The 19975-nt window shown below is 30.4% G+C and overlaps 6 protein-coding genes across 7 annotated transcripts; 3 read left to right on the top strand and 3 right to left on the bottom strand.

Moving 5' to 3' along the window:
- The first annotated feature begins 484 nt into the window (after positions 1-484).
- Rpt5 (26S proteasome regulatory subunit Rpt5) lies at positions 485-3336 on the top strand. Its single transcript, XM_070309779.1, has 3 exons — positions 485-655; positions 1381-2514; positions 2827-3336. The coding sequence occupies exons 1-3, from the start codon at positions 614-616 to the stop codon at positions 2935-2937; spliced, it is 1287 nt and encodes a 428-aa protein (XP_070165880.1). The 5' UTR covers positions 485-613; the 3' UTR covers positions 2938-3336.
- Positions 3265-4690, bottom strand: Tsu (40S ribosomal protein S12 homolog tsunagi). Its single transcript, XM_070309780.1, has 4 exons — positions 4469-4690; positions 3995-4141; positions 3635-3896; positions 3265-3539 (listed from the first exon to the last, which is right to left on the bottom strand). The coding sequence occupies exons 1-4, from the start codon at positions 4527-4529 to the stop codon at positions 3509-3511; spliced, it is 501 nt and encodes a 166-aa protein (XP_070165881.1). The 5' UTR covers positions 4530-4690; the 3' UTR covers positions 3265-3508.
- A 3640-nt stretch (positions 4691-8330) lies between these two features.
- Positions 8331-9456, bottom strand: LOC138940796 (uncharacterized). The gene is made up of 4 exons (XM_070310010.1): positions 9363-9456; positions 9053-9216; positions 8647-8891; positions 8331-8427 (listed from the first exon to the last, which is right to left on the bottom strand). The coding sequence occupies exons 1-4, from the start codon at positions 9454-9456 to the stop codon at positions 8331-8333; spliced, it is 600 nt and encodes a 199-aa protein (XP_070166111.1).
- A 917-nt stretch (positions 9457-10373) lies between these two features.
- LOC138940724 (glycerol kinase 3) lies at positions 10374-17121 on the bottom strand. Of its 2 annotated transcripts, XM_070309864.1 has the most exons (12): positions 16118-17117; positions 15231-15479; positions 14612-14870; positions 14308-14525; positions 14015-14227; positions 13711-13821; positions 13369-13625; positions 13089-13294; positions 12813-12950; positions 12654-12731; positions 12389-12585; positions 10374-12099 (listed from the first exon to the last, which is right to left on the bottom strand). In XM_070309864.1, exons 2-11 carry the CDS (start codon positions 15309-15311, stop codon positions 12488-12490), a joined length of 1659 nt encoding a protein of 552 aa, XP_070165965.1. In that variant the 5' UTR covers positions 15312-15479; positions 16118-17117; the 3' UTR covers positions 10374-12099; positions 12389-12487. The 2 variants fall into 2 exon arrangements, with proteins under 2 accessions (XP_070165965.1, XP_070165966.1); XM_070309865.1 differs by lacking the exons at positions 10374-12099; positions 12389-12585; positions 12654-12731 and having other exon boundaries at positions 12859-12946; positions 16118-17121.
- Positions 10399-12230, top strand: LOC138940727 (testis-specific serine/threonine-protein kinase 3). The gene is made up of 6 exons (XM_070309869.1): positions 10399-10569; positions 10655-10824; positions 10989-11138; positions 11252-11525; positions 11840-12016; positions 12090-12230. Exons 1-6 carry the CDS (start codon positions 10399-10401, stop codon positions 12228-12230), a joined length of 1083 nt encoding a protein of 360 aa, XP_070165970.1.
- LOC138940726 (zinc finger protein 664) lies at positions 16393-19516 on the top strand. The gene is made up of 8 exons (XM_070309867.1): positions 16393-17051; positions 17530-17752; positions 17834-17995; positions 18086-18283; positions 18362-18690; positions 18778-19019; positions 19177-19357; positions 19430-19516. The coding sequence occupies exons 1-8, from the start codon at positions 17020-17022 to the stop codon at positions 19431-19433; spliced, it is 1371 nt and encodes a 456-aa protein (XP_070165968.1). The 5' UTR covers positions 16393-17019; the 3' UTR covers positions 19434-19516.
- The last annotated feature ends 459 nt before the right edge of the window (positions 19517-19975 follow it).

Genomic DNA, 19975 nt, shown 5'->3' with positions numbered 1-19975 from the left:
GATGACAATCATGTGATAATCATGTTATCATCGGAAATAAGCTGGAAGTGTATATTTTTATGTTATATTATGTTTGAATATTCTCGCCGTTGGCTGAGCTATATAGTTCCGATAGGCGGCCGATAGGTGGCGACGGCGTCGCTTGGAAAATGATTAATTTGTTAATTTTCGATAAAAAATGCAATAAATCATGAAAATAATGATGGAGCAATATGGAGTAATTGAAGAGTAATCGTTTCATGCTGGATATAGTTGCAGAAAACTATTGGAAATATGTTTTTAAGTAAAAATAATAAATTTTACGTTTTTTGTAAATATTTCAAAAACTATTAATTTTAAAAGGGGAGCAATTGTGGATTCTGACAGAGCAATTAAGGAGCAATCGTTTGAGCTATTAATTATTAAAAAATATGCACTTCCAGCGCCAACTTATTTCCGGTCATGATATCGCACTGTTTTTACCTATCGGTATTACCGACAATTTTACGTTCCAGATGAGAGCGCTATTCCGGGGAATCCGGGACACTGGACACGGCTGCACGGCTATCGTTTCAGGATCCCTTGAAAGAGTTTAGAACAATAAGTTAGAAAATATTAATCGAAGAGTTTTCAAATGGCTACGCTCGAGGATAAATCTATTTGGGAAGATGGCGAGGTAAATTTTTTTTTTTTTTTTTTTCTAAATAGTTTCAAGAGAGTTAATTATTTAGTATTCATCAATACTGTGTTTTATAGGTTATGGCACTGAATGACGAGCATATATACACATACGATATCGTGCTATATTTGCTAATAATTAACGCAAATTGATTAACATTTTCATTTTCTATCTTCTGCTTCTTTATTCTATTTATGCTTTTTCAGTATAACTGAGTCTAAGGATTTATTGCAATGGCAATAAATTATTAAATTCTTCCATCCTACAGGCTTTAGTCATGTTACAAAAAGAAACACATTACGTTTTCATTTGTTTTCTGTCATCAAAATTATATTAATGTGTTATATTTCTAAAACTATAAAGAACAAAAAGCATGATATTAATTTAATTTGATTAATGTAAATAAAATATTGCATTGCTTTAAGTTCACTATGGATCATAGAAGTACACCAACTAGATAAAACAGTATTTTTGGAAGTTAGGATTGAATATATTAATAATGAAAATTTGTGCTGTAAATATTGCATGTTTGGAAACATATTTGCTTCTCTTGTGTACAGTGATTATATAAAATATTGTTGCCGAAATAACTTTGTTTCCATTTTTAATTTTCTAAAATATATATATAAAGTATATAAAAACATATTTCTGGCACACATAATATTTAACAACTTTTATAAAAAAGAACTTTGTACAAAAGATCATGGATCCTTGTTTCATAGGAGACACTGGGAGAAGATGTCCTGCGAATGTCCACAGACGAAATTGTATCACGTACGCGACTTCTGGATAACGAAATCAAGATAATGAAGAGCGAAGTGATGCGAATTTCGCATGAACTCCAGGCACAGAATGATAAGATCAAGGAAAACACAGAAAAGATCAAGGTAAACAAGACCCTACCATACCTAGTGTCCAACGTCATCGAATTGTTAGATGTCGACCCGCAGGATATGGGGGAGGAAGATGGGGCGGTAGTCGATTTAGATGCGCAGAGAAAGGGCAAGTGCGCAGTTATAAAGACATCGACCCGTCAGACATACTTTCTACCTGTGATCGGTCTGGTTGACGCCGAATCGCTGAAGCCAGGTGATTTGGTGGGCGTGAACAAGGATAGTTACCTTGTGCTGGAGACTCTGCCGGCTGAATACGATGCCAGAGTTAAAGCCATGGAAGTAGATGAAAGACCTACAGAACAGTACTCTGATATCGGTGGACTGGACAAACAAATTCAGGAATTAATCGAAGCCGTTGTATTGCCCATGACGCATAAGGAAAAATTCGAAAACCTAGGAATACAGCCGCCTAAGGGCGTTCTACTCTATGGTCCACCTGGAACTGGGAAGACTTTGCTAGCTAGAGCCTGTGCTGCCCAAACAAAATCTACTTTTCTAAAACTTGCCGGTCCGCAATTAGTACAGATGTTTATTGGTGATGGCGCAAAATTAGTCAGAGACGCGTTCTCGTTGGCCAAGGAGAAAGCACCGGCAATAATATTCATCGATGAGCTAGATGCTATTGGCACAAAGCGTTTCGATTCAGAGAAAGCAGGTGACAGGGAGGTACAGCGTACTATGTTAGAGTTATTGAATCAATTAGATGGTTTTAGCTCGACCGCTGACATCAAAGTAATCGCCGCCACGAATAGAGTGGATATTTTAGATCCAGCCTTATTAAGATCTGGACGCTTGGATAGAAAAATCGAGTTCCCACATCCCAACGAGGAAGCCAGAGCGCGCATTATGCAAATTCATTCACGCAAAATGAATATGTCGCCCGATGTGAATTTCGAGGAATTATCCAGATCAACGGATGATTTTAATGGAGCACAATGCAAAGCTGTTTGCGTAGAAGCAGTAAGTCTCTTTATGTTTAAGTCTAATCATAGTAATAGTATAAATGAGGCAATACAATGAGTTATTCATGCGATAAAAAAGATTTATTCTTTAAAATCCAAAATTAAATAAAGTAAAATTTTTTTTTCCATTTATATCTACAAATATATCAGTTTTATTCAGTGAATAATTATTATTTTTAATTATTTCGTAATAGCTGTTAATAATATGCCATCTAATAATAGTCCAATTAATTGACTTATGACTTATATCAACTCGAGCTTTTCTATACATATAACTCGTCAAAATGATTAAGATGTGATGTGTTTACAGGGTATGATAGCATTACGACGCAATGCAACAGAAGTGACTCATGAAGATTTGATGGAAGCTATCAATGAAGTCCAAGCGAAAAAGAAAGCAAATCTGAATTATTATGCTTAATTATTATGCCCTGTCACAACAGATCATTTATTTATTAAGCTAACTTTTGTATAATAAATATAGTAGAAAAAGAGAGGAGAATAAATCTTGTCTCAAGTCTTAAACTTCTAGATTTTTTAACAAATATATATATTATTGTTCACACACACAATTATTTTAAAATTTGTTTGTACAAGAAAGTACATGTACTATTTAATTATTATTTCGCAATGTGGGTTGAGAAATCAAATTTATCAATTGAAATTTTTATTGAATGTTACACGATACCACACCATTATAAAAATAAAATTTTAATGATTAATTTAGTATTTAAACATCTCTCTATATATGCTTTACATTACAGAAATTCGTAATATTTAAGAATGTATGAAACTAAAAATTTTTTTTAGAAGAGATGAAAGGAAAATGGAAGTAAAATATTTGTATGAATTCTTATATATTGTATGAATTTCTTATATATGATTGATTTTATATATATACATATATATGTATAATTTTTTATTTATTGATTATTTATGTTTGTATGAAGTTTTTTAAAACTTAATGGATACATATTTTACATAAGATATGCTCATCGCCTCCTGTGACTTCTTTTTCTGATTCTGTAAAAATAAATATATCAAATATTAATATATATACTATCTTAAACTATCATATTAGTTTAAAAATCTCAAAATAGCTACATAATATTATTTACTTTTTGGGCCCTTTCACGAAACACCAATCGACAGAAATAGCCTGACCTAAGATCTCTGTACCATTCAGAGCCTCTTTTGCAGCTTGTGCTTCCTTAAATGTTTCATATTCCACCAGTGCATAACCCTTCAAAAATCCTGTTCGTCTATCTAAATTTAAATGCAAGTTTTTAATTTGACCAAATTCAGAGAATTTATCTTGAATATCATCCTCTTGTGCTTCTTCATGCACTGAATTTATGAATAAAATCCATCCTTCCACAGCTGAAAAGAATAAGAGTATATTGTAACAGTTTCATGATTTAAACATTATAAAGAACATATAAAGAATTATAAGGAAAACATAAAGAAAATATTCTTACATCTTTGAGGTCCAGGCTCATTATCATCTTCCTCGACAATATTCATAGACTCATAATGGCCAACATCATCTCTTGTTGATACTAATTCCGCACCATGGCCTCTACCTTTTCTTCTCTTTGCCTTCTCCTTAAGACGGGCAATACCCTCTGAAAGCATATCAAAGTAATTAAAAGTCTATTCTATTATAATTTGAATATTGCTATAACATCTCTTCCTATAAATATTTGTTATCTGATGTATTCAGCTGAGATTGAGAGAAAACTTGCCATCAATATAATTTTAAACAGTTATATATTAACTTAACATTCAGTGAGAGAGAAATATTATGCTATTCAACTTATAAAAATATTGTATTATCAATAGATAAATATATAATAGTAAAATACAAAAAAATCGAAGAGTTAGAAGATGAGGTTATGAAATTGAGATACTGAAATTAATGCAAAACACCCACAAAGAGAAACGAGACTTACGATCTCCTTCATCATCGACTTCGAATTCCTCGGCATTATCAATGTCCAAAACGTCCGCCATTGGCTATTTAAATAATATGCAAGTGTTTCTATATTATATCTTACTTTATTATTTGATTATAAATAAAGATTGTAGATGATATGATGACAAACTCTCACTGAAAGAGAGTCGGATAGCGGCGAAGCGACGATTCTACAAGAAGAACACCACTAGAAAGCATAGACAATATAAATAATCTAGAAAACAGCCATTTTAGTTCAGCGTTTTCCATGGAACACAAGCTTCATTCAGTGCCGCCATCTAGATTGTGTATTTGTGAGTGTGGATGTGTGACCGATGACACTGACGAGATACTTTTATTGCTTTTATTAAGGGTCGACAGGAGAAATAGTAGAGACCTCTCGTGGGAAACCGTGAATTACAAAAGTATTAATTTCAATAAAACAAACAATGTCGTTTAATTTACTATATTTGATTTTAGATTTCTTACAATATTTGAAACAAAAGAATTAATAATAGCAGCATGTTTACATCCAAAATTTAAGTTAAACTGGTTAACCGGAGAAAAAAGAAAACGTGCTGAAAATTATTTGGAGGATTTATTGGGAATCCGATCAACTGAAAATTCTTCAAAAGCTGGAAAATCTGACGATCACGATGATTTTTTCATTTTTGAGCAAAAAACGGTGCAAAATGAATCTGAACAAGAAGAATTGCAACGGTTTTTAAAATCAAATAATTGTAATATAGAAATGTTAAACGACTATCCAAAACTTAAAAAACTTTTTATTAAATATAATACAGACAGCTTTACCAAGCAGTGCATCTGTAGAAAGAATGTTTAGCATCGGTGGCCCTGTATTAACACCACAAAGAGGGCATTTAAATGATGATACTATGGAGCAACAAATTTTATTAAAAATTAATAAAGAATTTCGATAAAATTTAATCATTTATTTTGTAATAAACCTTGAATGAAATCTTGCTTACAATTTTTTAAAAGTTTTTCTTATGGAAAATAATTTATTAGTTTGTATTGTAAAAAAGTAACGGAAATTGTAACGACTCGTTACTTTTTAGTAACTGTAACGGTAACGAGTTACTTTTTAAAATTGGTAACGAGTAACGGTAACGAGTTACTTTTTAGAAAAAATGACGGTAACGGTAACGAGTTACTTTTATAAAGTAACTTTCCCAACCCTGCATATATGCATATATATGTTTAAATTGTAGTTAAAATTGTACATGCAATTAAATATTTTGTATGATGATCAATAATAATAGTTGGATATAATAGATAACAGAATGAACGCAAATATACAATATGTAAGACACGAGTGCCTGTTCCCATACAGCACCGCAAGATTGCAATATTGCAGCAACATTTTTCTGCGTGATTGCAATATTGCAGAAACATTGCGAAATGTTGCTGCCACGTTGTTATGATATTGCAGCAACAGTAAAATGTCCGCCTACAGAAATATTGCAATATAATATTGCAGCAACATAACAATATAAAATATATATGCAATAATACTTTATGTATATTTATCGACATAATATCCTTAACATATGAAAAAAATAATAAGAAATTAGGCCTATAAGAGTCAGGATCTAGCGCGTATATAGATTTTCTGTATTATAATAATAACGAAATTATGAAATGTAAATTTTTCAGTACACATTCGACTTCCTTCAGTGACAGAGAATATCTAAGAGAAATAAGAAAAAACTCAATTTGCAATTGTGTAAATTCACAATTTCTTTGTATCCGAAATATTCAGATATCCGGATGCAAAAAGATTGTGGTGAATTTACGCATATAACGAGTTTTTTCACATCTCTTTTGTCTTTATATAATCTTAAAATTTATTTATTAAAATCTGAAGTATCTTGCATATCAGAAAATTATTATCAAATTTTGGATTTTATATAAGAATGGAAACTATTAAAAGAATTCTTAGTCCAATGTCTGAGCCCCTGTATCGGGGTCATATCATACGATTTAAATTAACAAAAATGGTTATTATATCTTTTTAATCTTACTATAGCCGCTCTTTGTAAACTTTATATAATCATCATGACTAAAAATTAAATGCGGAATAGATAGCGCAACATGCGCCGCATAGTGGTAAATGAATGAACTAGCGATTATTGAATACTTTTTTTGTAATATTTTCGGAATGTTGCTGTAACATTGCTAAAGTTATATTGTAAAATAATGTCTTTGCAATATTTCTGCAACATTAAACTGCAATATATGCAATATTACAATGTTGCAGCAATGTTGTTGCAAGCTTCAGTGCTGTATCTGTATGGGAACACAGATTTCAAAATTTTATTCCATAAGTATCTTTATAAAAAGAATTTTTATTATCCAAATTATCTCGTAAAAAAAACCTGCATACCCTCATTGCAACGCCAGCATGAAGCCGTAACTGACATAGAAATCTCTCCTCTTGCACACGGCTCCACATATCGATCAATTCAAATTCTCTCATTTTTAATTATATTATTAATTTATTGAATAATATAGCTATAGGTAAACTTTTGTTGCAATCATGCAGAGTCATAATATATTAACCCAAAATTTTATAAATTTTACTTTTTGCATCGTCACTAATATATATATGTTGTATACTATAATTTGATGCTGCTATTTTTAATGCTGTGTGTGTGTTTCGATTTATTTACATTAACCTTTCTAGTAAAAACAACTGCTTAAAATACATATACTTAAGACCTTGAAGCCTTAAGATTCTAGAAACTTCTTTTATTTTTATGTATATTGAACTTTTTTTGTTAAGTATTTATTTCAAAAATATATACAAACTTAAAAGAGTTGTCGTTGAAGAAGCACACACACTTTCTTACATTTTAATCATTATAGACGAGAGCTTGCCCTTCAATATATATATATACAAAATATATATAATAACAGCAATAGGCTCAGAGTACTAACAAATAAATGAGAAAATTGCCAAATAAAAGCCAAGGCGCAGGTATTGATGTACAAACTTATTATTGTTAAATTTGATTAATAAATACATATACAGAAAATTAAAAATCTCTATTAATAAAAATCAGAATAAAATTAAAACTTTATATGTATATGTATAATGAATAAATAATACGCATATGTTTAATGTAATAAAAGTATAATGTATCGTTTAAGTAGAAATTGAAAATAAATTGAATTTATTTGATTTTAAGAAATAATGTGTTAGAAAATTGTAATAAGTTATAAGAAATTGATTTTTATAAAATTGAAATTAAATATCTCAGTTTCATAGAATTAATTTAAACTGTCATTCAACTTATAAATAAAAACGAGAGTATCAATGTTACGTTACGGTAATTTTATTATATCATTAATGTTTGATAAATAGAAAATATATTTCCGTTATTTTATTTAATATTAATATCCTTAGTTTATTTTATTAAGAAGAAAATAATTATGTGTGTGTGTGTATATGTATATTGTATATTATATAATTATAAAAATATGTAAAAAAATAATTTTTCTTTATGTTCAGAAAAATAGTCAAGAAATATTTTGTAAATTGATTTTGCATTAGATGTGTCGCATTTATATTTCTGAAAATATAATAGATGGCATTTCTCTTTCGTTTATACACAAAGAAAAATTTTATAAATTGTATAATTTTGTGTTTTATTATAGTGTATTTTCTACATTCCTGAATATATCCAGTTTCTTAATTTTTAATTAAATTAATTTAATTGTCAATATATATGAAATATTATAAATGTAATTGTAAAAGCAATTCCTCTTTTATCATTTGTTCATAGCATTCGTGATTATGTTTTATAGCATCAAAATATAAAATAATAAAATTGCAATTATACTATTTCTTCATTTATGCGCTGATATGCAAATCCTGTGTCCAATTTTATTTCTTGATTACTTTCACACCATTTTCGACAATATTCACGGACGCTGCAGATAGATAAAAAGTAAAATAAATAATTTATTTCACTATATACTAGAAAATATACTATATACTATATTTTAACACAATTATAATTAATAAGTTTTTTTCTCATAATCACAATTAAAATATCTTCCATTTAATGTATAAATTATTTTATTGTTCAATGAAAAAAAGAATGTAAAAAGCTGAGCATAGTTATGTATAATTAATTAATTTCGACATACCTCATAATCCAGGTAATCATCATGCGTATTTCATGAAAAATGGGACACATAAGTATAGCTACAAGGACGAGGACGACCATTAAAAGTGGTATGAATTTTCCAATCTTTGATACATCAAGGGATGCAATTAAATAACCAATTAGAATAATTAAAGTAAACTTGAATAGTATCAAAATAAGCATTTTAAAGATAGGTCCACAGCTTCCCTTTAACATGTTTAGTAATGCAGTTATGTTTGTGTACCACTGTTAAAAAATTAACATCATATGAAGCATTTAACAAAACATTTCATTAAACATTTTATTGATAAGACATCTATTTTAGTATAATTTTTTTATATATTTTTTTTTTTTTCATTTCTTTTACTATTTTCTTTAAACACACTTTCAGCTCTATCAAAATTCACCTTTATTAATGGTTTATTCTTTCGTTTTAATGGCAAGGAAGAATCACAAATTCTGCAATGATAAATACTTGTGACGTTTACCGACTTTTCTAAACATTCAACGTGCACAAATTGTGTAACATCTGCACACAGACAAAGGCGTATGATTTTTTCCTTATCTATATCTAGTATAAACAAATTTATATATGCAATATTTGATTACAATACAAAATTTGTTGTGTAGATCTTAAAAGTTTCATCGTGTATATATATATATGTATATGGATACCTTTCTTATTTCATAAAGAAAAGAAAATAAATACGTATATACCTTCGTGACAACGCCAACATTTTGCTGTACGCAGATTATTTTCGTGAAGAGGAACAGAATCGTTCAGTTTGTTTTGTTGTATTTCCATTTCCATTTTTATTAGTTATTGAATAAAATAATATCTATTAAAGTATTTTATATATGTTTTTCGATATAACAAAGAATGCTATATATATATAGGGGATATATATGTATCTCTCTCAGTATTATTTAAAAATTCTACTTTTAAAACTTTACTTTAGACAATGTTACTCTACGGTCAATTTATTGATACTGTGCTATCTCTTTGAAAGAAAATATTGTTATGTACTTGGACGAAAACAGTTTAAGCAACACTGCTAAGAATGTTTAAAAGATTTGTTTTGGAACTATATCCTTTTTTATCTTATTATGTAATGTTGAAAATATACATTAAAATCGTCAATTCGAGCCAAGTCAAGCAAGTAATTATCTACGGATTTTTAGATATAATTAATAAAAATGACACGTCATCAACATATTAGTGATTTCCTTAATATTATCTCGTATAAGTTGATGACTCAATTTCGGTATCTGTTTAATATTCGTTTGTATCCGTTTCATTTCGAATATGAATATATCGAATATATCGACTTTATCGATTACATTATAATTTCGATCGCCGATACTTCTCACATTTCAGTTGTTACATGTTATTTATTTTTCCTTACACATTAAAAATTCAAAATCTTTGTTCACGTATATCAAAATCAAATTAAATCTGTCATTTCAAGAAATGAAAACATGCATTTGTCCAATACAAGTAAAATAAATCATTCCTTAAATAAAAATTTATTCGGAGTAATATGAAGAAATTATCGAGGTTTGTATCCTAAATCCATTACAATAAATTCTAATAAATTCTAATAAATTATAAGAAACTAGTTTTTATAAAAAAATAATATTAGACATACAATATATACATTAGAATAAATTTTTATTAAGTTTTATTAATTTTTATTAACTTATTCTAATCATCTTTTCTTTCTTGCAGCCAAAAACCTTATCTTCGCCGAAAATGGCGATGATACCGGTCATAAAATGTACATCAAACGAACGAATGCTCGGCATGAAATCGATAGATGACAAAAAGGATGACGAGAAATCAGAAAAGAAATTGACGGTTCTCGAGTCGCACGGTTATATTCTCGGGAAGACTATAGGAGCTGGATCATATGCCACAGTCAAAGTAATGTACTCTAAGCTTATTTCATTTCCTTTTTTCTAAATATTAAATTTCTTTTTAATTTTAAATACTTTTTACTTATTGTTAGATCGCAAAGTCCAATCGGCATGATTGTCATGTGGCAGTGAAGATAGTTTCGAAATTCCAAGCACCCGAAGACCACCTTACGAAATTTCTACCTCGTGAGATCGAAGTGGTCAAAGGATTAAAACATCCCAATCTAATTCGCTTCTTGCAAGCCATAGAAACTACTCATCGGTTGGTTTATGTATCCAATATTTCATTATCGATTCTTCTATAACATTTGTAAAATGATCTAAACGAGAATAATCGTATTAAAAGCGATTTACAGGAATTTATTATGTGAAATCGAATTATGAATTTTTGTCCATTTTTTTAAAAATCGTTCTGCTTTTTTGCAGGGTGTACATTATTATGGAATATGCACAGAATGGCAGTTTGCTCGACATAATACGTCGCGATATTTACATCGATGAGCTGCGTAGCCGCAAGTGGTTCCGGCAACTCTTGGAAGCTATTAATTATTGCCATGAACATGGCATAGTCCACAGGTAAGAAAGTAAAAAATAAATAAATTTAATGTAAAAAAAATTATGTTTGTTAAGCTTGTGTCGGCAATATGTCCTGATATTTCACGATAATTTTTTGGGGGGAACCTTTATAGAGATATAAAATGTGAGAATTTGCTTATGGATCATTATTTCAATATTAAATTGTCGGACTTTGGATTTGCGCGAGGCCAAATGAAACCGAAGAATGGTGAGTGTATCCTCAGTACAACCTACTGTGGCAGTTATGCTTACGCATCACCCGAAATTCTACGAGGTATCCCATACCAGCCTCAACTCTCCGACATATGGTCCATGGGAGTGGTACTTTATACTATGGTGTACGGTCGGCTGCCATTCGATGATTCAAATCACGCGCAACTACTAAAGGTACCCAGGTATATGCCAATACCGGGTATACTCAATGTACACCAGATCGATTCCAATTTTTTCGTGTATACCTCTTTCGTCACATAAATGTGTGTAATGCATTTCCATACAAAAATTATCATATTTTTTTTTAATTTGATCACGTCACGAATAAAATTTAAATATTAATATAGAATATAAGCAAAAATAATAAATCTATGCAACGGAAATTAAAAGAGATAATTTGTTACCATTTTTTACCTAAATTATTTATAAATTACCATGTATTTCATATGTTTATCTCCCTTTAAAATGTAGTCCTTTCTTTTTTTTAGCAAGTGCAAAACAAAGTGGCGTTCCATAAACTTCCTAAAGTATCTGAATCATGCCGATCTCTTATTAGCCGTATATTAGTACCCCAATCGGTACGATTGCGCATCAACAATATAAGAAATGATGCCTGGCTAGAGACATCCGTCGTCGCTCAAACATCGATTAGTGGCAGATACATTGTAAGAATTAATTGATAAAACTATATGAGAGTCTCATGAATTGTGCTTGATCGTATTTTATATATTATCACAGGGAATAGTACCTGCAATACCACCAAGTAAGAAATCCAAAGTATTCGATAAACATATAGTACCAATTATTCCAGCAATCTTTCAAAAAAATGAGAAACCTGAAGACACTAATGTTCAAGATAATGCGAAAAGACAGATTTAAAATGTGAAGCTATAAAATTCATGTAATATTTTAAAGAAACTATTAATGCCATTAAAACAGACTAAGAATGTTTGCAATTATTTGATGACATTTTTATATGGAGCTGGTACTTTTTATTCTCGACTTTTTTTAAAATTAATAATAAATACTATATTTACATGGATATAAAATAATATGTCATGCTTTAAATTTCAGTTCCACTGAATATGTCTTGCTTAAATGAAATATGTAGTAGACAACACTACATATACGAATCATTATAAAGTAGATCTGTACTTAGCAACCATAAGCACTATTATAGAGGTAATTATAAATACACCAGGCGCAGTTGCTTTATGTATATCTTTTGTATCATCTGTAATAAAAATATTTGCCATCAGAAATCACTTATAACAATAATCATTGCTAATATTCATTACTTACCATCTGTTTCTGGAAATAATTCCCAACCTAAACTCCTATCAATAGCCATTTTCCACTGAGAATATAAAATATCACGTTCTAAAACAAATATATTCAGTTAATCTCTATAAAGAAATTTTAATATTTAATAAAATAAAAAAAAAATTGTGTCATAATCACCATTTTCAGTTATTGATGGCAAGAAAATATCGCTGGGAACGGCGGCATCAATCTTCACGTCCCATTTGCGTATTCCTTCTGCGCTTCCCGCAGCAATTGCAACTCCAAGTGCAGTAGTTTCACACATCAGTGGCCTAACTTATGAAATTGCACATACATTTGTTTATTAATTTCTTATTATAAATTAATTTACTATTTTTTACATAATCCATTTATATATATATATATATATATATATATATATATAAATTATTATATATCCAATGTCCTACTTACCTACGGGAATTCCACAGATATCGGCTTGCATCTGCATTAATAAATCATTAGTGGTCATCGCACCATCGACTAACAGTTTCGATAACACCAAGCCAGTATCTTCTTTCATAGCTTCCAAAATGTCTCTTGTCTGAAAGCATACTGCTTGTAGAGCTGCCTTTATAATATGTACGCTATTAGTATCTTCGCTGATACCACATATGATACTGAAACAATTTATAAAAACTTAGATGTTGCGTTTTAAAGCTAAAATGTTCCTATATTGATAAAATTGATAAACCTTCGCGCATCTTTTCTCCAATATGGAGCGTATAGCCCAGCAAATGCTGGAACAAAGACAATACGATTGTCCATTGAGATTTGTTCGACAATAGTTTCACAGTCTTTTACATCAGTCAGTATTCCAAGATTATCTTTCAGCCATTGTATAACAGCACCTGCGATAGCAACAGACCCTTCAAGAGCATATATTGGAGAAGCATGTGGTCCTAATTGATAAGCAACTGTTGTTAATAAACCGTGAGATGAATCCACAATCTGAAACATCCGATACAATCCTATTCAACTATGTATACTTAAAAATTTTTGTAATATTGTAACAATGCAATAAAATATTTCTTACAGCTGTGCCGGTATTGTAAAGAAGAAAGCAACCAGTACCATAAGTACTTTTTGCCTGTCCTTGTTGTAGACACATTTGACCTACTAAAGCTGATTGTTGATCACCTAAGCACTAAAATAAAGAAATTTTATTTTAGAATTAAATCTTTTCTAGCAAACATTTCACATTTAAAATTTTAGAACGAAATAAAATGTGTAATATTTTAGAATAAAATATTACATTATCATCATTCTTGAAAACTTCATTTGAAATTGCATTATTTAATATTTTACATCACAAATAATTAAATAGTACAAGTGATTACCCCAGATATAGGAACACCTTGTAGCAATTCATCGTGTATATAACCATAAATCTCAGAGGAACTTCGTATTTCAGGTAAAATCTCAACAGGTATTTTGAAAAATGATAATAGAGTAGGATCCCACTGCAGTGTCACAATATTCATTAACATTGTTCTTGAAGCGTTTGTAACATCAGTACTATGAACACCACCATTAGCACCACCAGTCAAATTCTAATTACAAAATTGACATGCCATTCAAAAATAATATATTAATATAAGATTTTTATATTATAATTTTTTTGTAAACAAACCCAAATTAGCCAGGAATCAATGGTGCCAAACATAAGGCGTTTTGCAATCAGTGCTTCTTGAACCTGAGGTACATTTTCCAATAACCATTTCAATTTTAATGCACTAAAGTAGGGGCTAATTGGCAAGCCACAAAGTGGCTTCAAGTAATTTTTATTTCTATTACGTATACCCTTTAATATGTCGTCCACAATCAATGTGGTTCTCATGTCCATCCATACTATAATCGTCAAGATTGATAAATCATAAATTATTGCAAACAGGAAATATCTGGTCTATATAATATTTGTAATAATGCAACTTTACCTATGGCATTGTAAAGTGGCTTTCCTGTGACAGAATCCCATACAACTGTAGTTTCTCTCTGGTTTGTTATACCAATTGCAACTATATCAGCTGGATCTATCGTGAGTTGTCTTAAATTGTATACAGTTTGTTTGAGGCATTCCTTAACTGCTTTTAATATTTCTAAAGCATCTTGTTCAACCCATCCCTCTTTTGGGCATATCTGCGATATCGAGATTTGATGGTATGTTAAGACTTCTGCTGTATTTGCTGCAAAAACCTGTATTATTGTATAGAAGGAAAAATGTATATATACATATATTTACAATCTTATATTAAAAATGCATTAATGCATTAATAATACAAATCAACAACAAAGAAATTAATTATGCAAGCAAGCATAAAGAGTTTACATTATAATTCTATATCATTAAATCATAATCTAGATAAGAGAGGCACTGCTATTGTTATTTCAAACTTTAACATTAAGATAATGTCCAACTTATATTCATTATACAATTGATTTGTGATAGATATTGTCAATATATATTATATGGTTCAGAAATTCTGACAGATTTCGTAAGCTCATGCGTGCTTATTATTGTAATTATTGGCACAGTACAAAAAAAATATCTCGTACCAGAAACCTAGCACTGCTCGTGCCCTCGTCAATTGCGCCGACGAGAGGCCCATATCTACTCATCGAGTCATTTTTGTTCATTTGAGCAAAGGTGATTATACCTCGATTGATATTATACCACGACCAATGATCGCCAAACGAGAGTTTCACGCGAATTTACAATTCGTACGACGATATCCAAAGTTACAGCTTCTTGATCGCGCCAATAATCTGGATTAACCGAGATTATTTAATAATTCGTGTTGCTTCCTGAAATACAATATAAAAGGAATATCATGTCAAATAAAGTTTTAATCAATGTGAAACTAGACATTCGGACAATTTAATCGGATTTAAATGATACGAATTAATTAACCCAGTGAGTCAATGAATGATTCGCGTAGAATAAAATGTATATATTTTAGAGGAAGGTTATAATATATGTAGGTTATAGCAAAAATAAAAAAGATTACAAATATATCTCTATCTTCATATAATATTTTTATTAAACATATCTTTTATTAAACCTATATATATATTTTGAAAATTTAACCATTAATAATCTCAAAGGGATTGTAGATAATTCATCTATTATAAGGGATCTATGCAAAAAAAAAAAAAAAAAAAAAAAAAAAATATATATATATAATACTATTTAATATATCACAAGTAATTTTTTTTATCAATTTTGATGAAGCACAGATATCAGAAATCAACTTATTTTCATTTAACTGTTTGAATAAACTGAGAATTATTTTTAAATCTATTCTTGTCATTTATATTCTTTGTACTTTTTCTTTTCTCTTTCTTTCAATTATACATTTTATTTTGGTTACAGAGAGTATAAAATTAATGTTACAAAGAACGGATCTAAAATTATGCAGACATAAATAAACATATAGTATTACCATCAGAGCAATTTGTAAAAGATATATGACATCTCTATACTCTTAATACAAAAAGAACGAATCAACTTCTCTTTATATATATATATATATTTTCTTTCCTGTAGTCCTTGTATTTTAACGAAGAGGATACTTTCAACTATCCGCCTTGTTATCGCTGTGCGAGAATCAACATGCTCCTGATGATATTATTCCATTCAACGCATTGCCGCTGCGTACAATCGAGTAGGAACGTGGCGTTCCTTTAACGACGCGTTCCGGCAGAGGGCGCGCTACACGCGTTGCAACCTTTCACGACATATGTAATATCCCGGATTCTTTCTGCAGCGGCAGCTGCTGGAGAGTGAAAACGTAGGGCCACCGAATAAACGGCCGTCAAAGTCCGACTGTACGTCGCCATTTTCGGACCGGGAGAGCTCCGAGTGTCGCACAGGCTTGAACGCTGTCACCAGGACTGCTTTGCTGTTTCTCACTCGCTGCCAATCGTCCGCATTCGTGGAACGAAAATTTCAAGTCAGTGCTGGCAACTTTTTGCGTCTTGTTATCGTTATATGTGCCTCTCGCTCTGCGTGCGTCTCACCCGTGCGTTTCGCGCGGCACGCGTGTTCACGTGATGCATTTGGCGATATATATGTGGCTGTCGAATATCCAGCTCTCTGCATCTCTTCTCTCGCGCTGAATATCCTTGGCGAGAATCATATTCGATGTAAACTTTATGGCAGATGAAACAGCCAAGTTTAGCGCCGAATCAAACAACGCTGCCGATCATCTCGCGATTATTCAAGCATGCCAACAAACTTTACAATATCTCGTAGCATCGCGTCTAGCGCTAAATGTAATTGTTCGAGATTCTGGGAGTCGTGCACTGTTCGACATACCAAGTGTAAATACGCCAATTGAAGGAAATGGAAGAGCCATATTTAGCGCTAGAGTCGCGGTACATACAATATAGCATACACGTCGACGTCGACGTCAACGTCGACGTCAAAGACGAGCGTCATGACTCGCCTGGCCCTCGAACATAATTAATTTATAAATATTTATGACTCGTATTTAAGACAATTGGCGATTTGTAATTGTAAATATTGGGATGAATTACAATTTTAAATATTAAAAATTTTCGTTTATGCATGTTGAATTTATAATAAAAATCCCATCTTATATAGAAATATATGCGATTACAAGAAAATTTCGTTGCTACAACTAGATTTTAAATAATGTAACAATCAGAGAGAGTATATACTTTTATTAGACTTTTAAATACTTTTATTAAATTCGTGTGAAATCTTATTTTTTTATATTTGAAAGTTTCACATTTTAAAAAATGACAAAATAAAATTTTTACACACACACACACACACAAGTTATACATTTAAACCTAGTATTACTAACAAAAGATAAATTATAAATTATAGCAGGAAAATGACAGCTGATTCTGATAAGGATTGTACACATTGCTTAGTGTGTAATAGTAAAGTTGGAGTATCCACTAGAAATAGTGTTCGCATCTTCAATGATTCTACTACATCGGAGAAGCCACTTGCTGACATTATAGCAACCGTTTTAGAAACAGATGTTAATGAGGAGTCTGTTCATTCCCTTGTCATTTGTAAAAAATGTTTTAAATTATTCACTGAGGTAAAGCATTGCACTTGTAGTTTTGTTGATACAGTTAATTTGTTGAAAAATTTTATTACAATTTTTTTATAATTTATATAGGTGGATGAACTTGAAACTAGATTAACAGAAATCAAGCTTGAGTTATTTAACAATTATAAAAGGACAGTAAAGAAATTGCCTAACATATTTCATAATGAAGAAGAATATAATGATCATGATTACATAGACAATACAGAAAGCCAAAATACTGGTGAAACAGAGGTGAAAAATACAACATAAAGCTTAATAAAAATTAATTAATTACTATATATATGCCATATAATATTCTATATATTGTACTAATGTTCATAGGATATGCAAATGCTCTCTGATAAGGATTATATACCAGATAATATGCCAGAAGAAGAAGAATTTCTTGTAAATTCAGAAGAAATTTCATTGGAAGTTGAAGAATTAAACGATTCAAATGAACCAGTCACAATACAAAATTATAAAAAGAAATTGAAAAAGAACAAAATTAATATAAAAGTAGAACCTATTCAGGAACAAGTATGCGCAAAACAATTTATTTTCTGAAAGCAGGTCATAAAATTATGGTCATATTATATTGATATATATCTTTTTCAGATTGTACTTAGAGATGACTCTTCGTACAGTTGTTTATTATGTACTGATGAAAAGGAAAAAGTTATAGCAGATGCTAAAACTATCATAGCACATATGAAAGATGTACATGATACTCGTTTGTATATTTGCGATGTATGTGGGCAGGATTTTAGAAAAAGAAATGAACTTTCCTTACATCTAGATGATCATGTTGCAAAGGAAGAAGGAGATTTTCAATGTGAGATATGTAATAGAATATTTAGCAATTTACGATTATTCCGAATTCATAAAAGAATACATTATCCACAAGTAAAGTCTTGGCCCTGTGATATATGTGGAAAGAGATACAGGTATAATGTATACTACACAAAGAAAATAAAGTAAAATAATAAGATAAATAAAATGTGAAATGTGTAAAATCATTATCTCTGCTTCAGTTCAAAAAATTTATTGGAAGAACATATGAATACACACATGGGTGTACGTCCATATATATGCGAAACATGTAATAAAGATTTTACATCCAAGTATACATATAAAGCGCACATAAAAACACATGAAGTACGACCTCGTCCATTCGAGTGCACTCAATGCAATAAAACATTTTTGAACCAGCAAAATTTGAATCAACATGAACGAACGCATAATGGTATAAAGGAACATGTATGTCATCAATGCGGTAAGATTAATACATTTCATATGATGGAAGATTATATTTTTCATATTTTCGATGAATTAATGTCTTATATATCAACACTCACAAGTTATCTTTTATTTAAACATTTATTTAAACATTTTCTTATTCATACAGTAATATCTCTTTTTAAAAATTAAAGGCAAGGCTTTTGGCTCACCTCACAATTTGGAAGTACACAATATAGTACATACTGGATATAAACCCTACATTTGCAGAATATGTGGCAAAGCGTTTGCACGTAAAGCAGAAATACGTGATCATGAGCGAACCCATACAGGTGAGAAACCATATCAGTGCGAGTTCTGCGGAGCAACATTTAGGTGAGTTTCAGCAAAATGGATTTATAGCAATACAGTTCTCTATAGTTAAATTAATTATTCAAAAAACGATAGTTAAGATTGTTATTTTTGTGTTCAGTCAGAGATCGAATTTACAATCCCATAAGCGAGCAACGCATTATAACGATAAACGTTATAAATGCGACAAATGTCAAAAAGGTTTCAAAAGAAGAAGATTGTTAGATTATCATATAAAAGCAGCCCATACTGGTGAAAGACCGTACAAATGCGATGTATGTACAGCTACGTTCGTCTATCCTGAACATTTCAAGAAACACAGGCGCATACATACGGGCGAGAAACCATATCTTTGCGAAGTATATCTTTTCGAATTATTGTTAAAACGATTTTTTTTTTGTATTTCATTCTTGTATTCTGAATGCTTAATGTAAATGTATCTTTTCAGGTCTGTGGTAAAGCTTTTAATAGTAGGGATAACAGAAATGCACATAGATTAGTACTCTGCGTTGATACCACTGCTTGTTTGGTATGTGGAATGGGATTTATGAGAAAACCATTGCTTTATGCCCATATGCAAACTCAGGTAATATATGAAATAAAAATTAATTCTGTAAGTACTCTGCGTTGATACCACTGCTT

The sequence above is a fragment of the Polyergus mexicanus genome, unplaced genomic scaffold (assembly GCF_030449975.1).
Source record: "Polyergus mexicanus isolate NDT 795.1 unplaced genomic scaffold, iyPolMexi1.0 SCAF_17, whole genome shotgun sequence".
Classification (NCBI taxonomy): Eukaryota; Metazoa; Arthropoda; class Insecta; order Hymenoptera; family Formicidae; genus Polyergus; species Polyergus mexicanus.
The sequence above is the reverse complement of the archived record's forward strand: the minus strand, read 5'-3'. Positions and strand labels throughout refer to the sequence as shown.

Excerpts from the sequence above, each read along its gene's own strand:
- Rpt5 (XM_070309779.1), top strand. The coding sequence starts at position 614 with ATGGCTACGCTCGAGGATAAATCTATTTGGGAAGATGGCGAG. Across the intron at positions 656-1,380 it reads CTATTTGGGAAGATGGCGAG|GAGACACTGGGAGAAGATGT; the intron begins GTAAATTTTTTT and ends CTTGTTTCATAG. Across the intron at positions 2,515-2,826 it reads AAGCTGTTTGCGTAGAAGCA|GGTATGATAGCATTACGACG; the intron begins GTAAGTCTCTTT and ends ATGTGTTTACAG.
- Tsu (XM_070309780.1), bottom strand. The coding sequence starts at position 4,529 with ATGGCGGACGTTTTGGACATTGATAATGCCGAGGAATTCGAAGTCGAT. Across the intron at positions 3,897-3,994 it reads TGAGCCTGGACCTCAAAGAT|CTGTGGAAGGATGGATTTTA; the intron begins GTAAGAATATTT and ends TATTCTTTTCAG. Across the intron at positions 3,540-3,634 it reads TTCGTGAAAGGGCCCAAAAA|AATCAGAAAAAGAAGTCACA; the intron begins GTAAATAATATT and ends TTATTTTTACAG.
- LOC138940796 (XM_070310010.1), bottom strand. The coding sequence starts at position 9,456 with ATGGAAATGGAAATACAACAAAACAAACTGAACGATTCTGTTCCTCTT. Across the intron at positions 9,217-9,362 it reads ATGTTGGCGTTGTCACGAAG|ATATAGATAAGGAAAAAATC; the intron begins GTATATACGTAT and ends TGTTTATACTAG. Across the intron at positions 8,892-9,052 it reads AGAATAAACCATTAATAAAG|TGGTACACAAACATAACTGC; the intron begins GTGAATTTTGAT and ends ATTTTTTAACAG.
- LOC138940727 (XM_070309869.1), top strand. The coding sequence starts at position 10,399 with ATGGCGATGATACCGGTCATAAAATGTACATCAAACGAACGAATGCTC. Across the intron at positions 10,570-10,654 it reads GATCATATGCCACAGTCAAA|ATCGCAAAGTCCAATCGGCA; the intron begins GTAATGTACTCT and ends ACTTATTGTTAG. Across the intron at positions 10,825-10,988 it reads GCCATAGAAACTACTCATCG|GGTGTACATTATTATGGAAT; the intron begins GTTGGTTTATGT and ends GCTTTTTTGCAG.
- LOC138940724 (XM_070309864.1), bottom strand. The coding sequence starts at position 15,311 with ATGAACAAAAATGACTCGATGAGTAGATATGGGCCTCTCGTCGGCGCA. Across the intron at positions 12,951-13,088 it reads TATCTGTGGAATTCCCGTAG|TTAGGCCACTGATGTGTGAA; the intron begins GTAAGTAGGACA and ends CAATTTCATAAG. Across the intron at positions 12,732-12,812 it reads GCCATCAATAACTGAAAATG|AACGTGATATTTTATATTCT; the intron begins GTGATTATGACA and ends TATTTGTTTTAG.
- LOC138940726 (XM_070309867.1), top strand. The coding sequence starts at position 17,020 with ATGGAAGAGCCATATTTAGCGCTAGAGTCGCG. Across the intron at positions 17,052-17,529 it reads TATTTAGCGCTAGAGTCGCG|CAGGAAAATGACAGCTGATT; the intron begins GTACATACAATA and ends TATAAATTATAG. Across the intron at positions 17,753-17,833 it reads GTTTTAAATTATTCACTGAG|GTGGATGAACTTGAAACTAG; the intron begins GTAAAGCATTGC and ends TAATTTATATAG.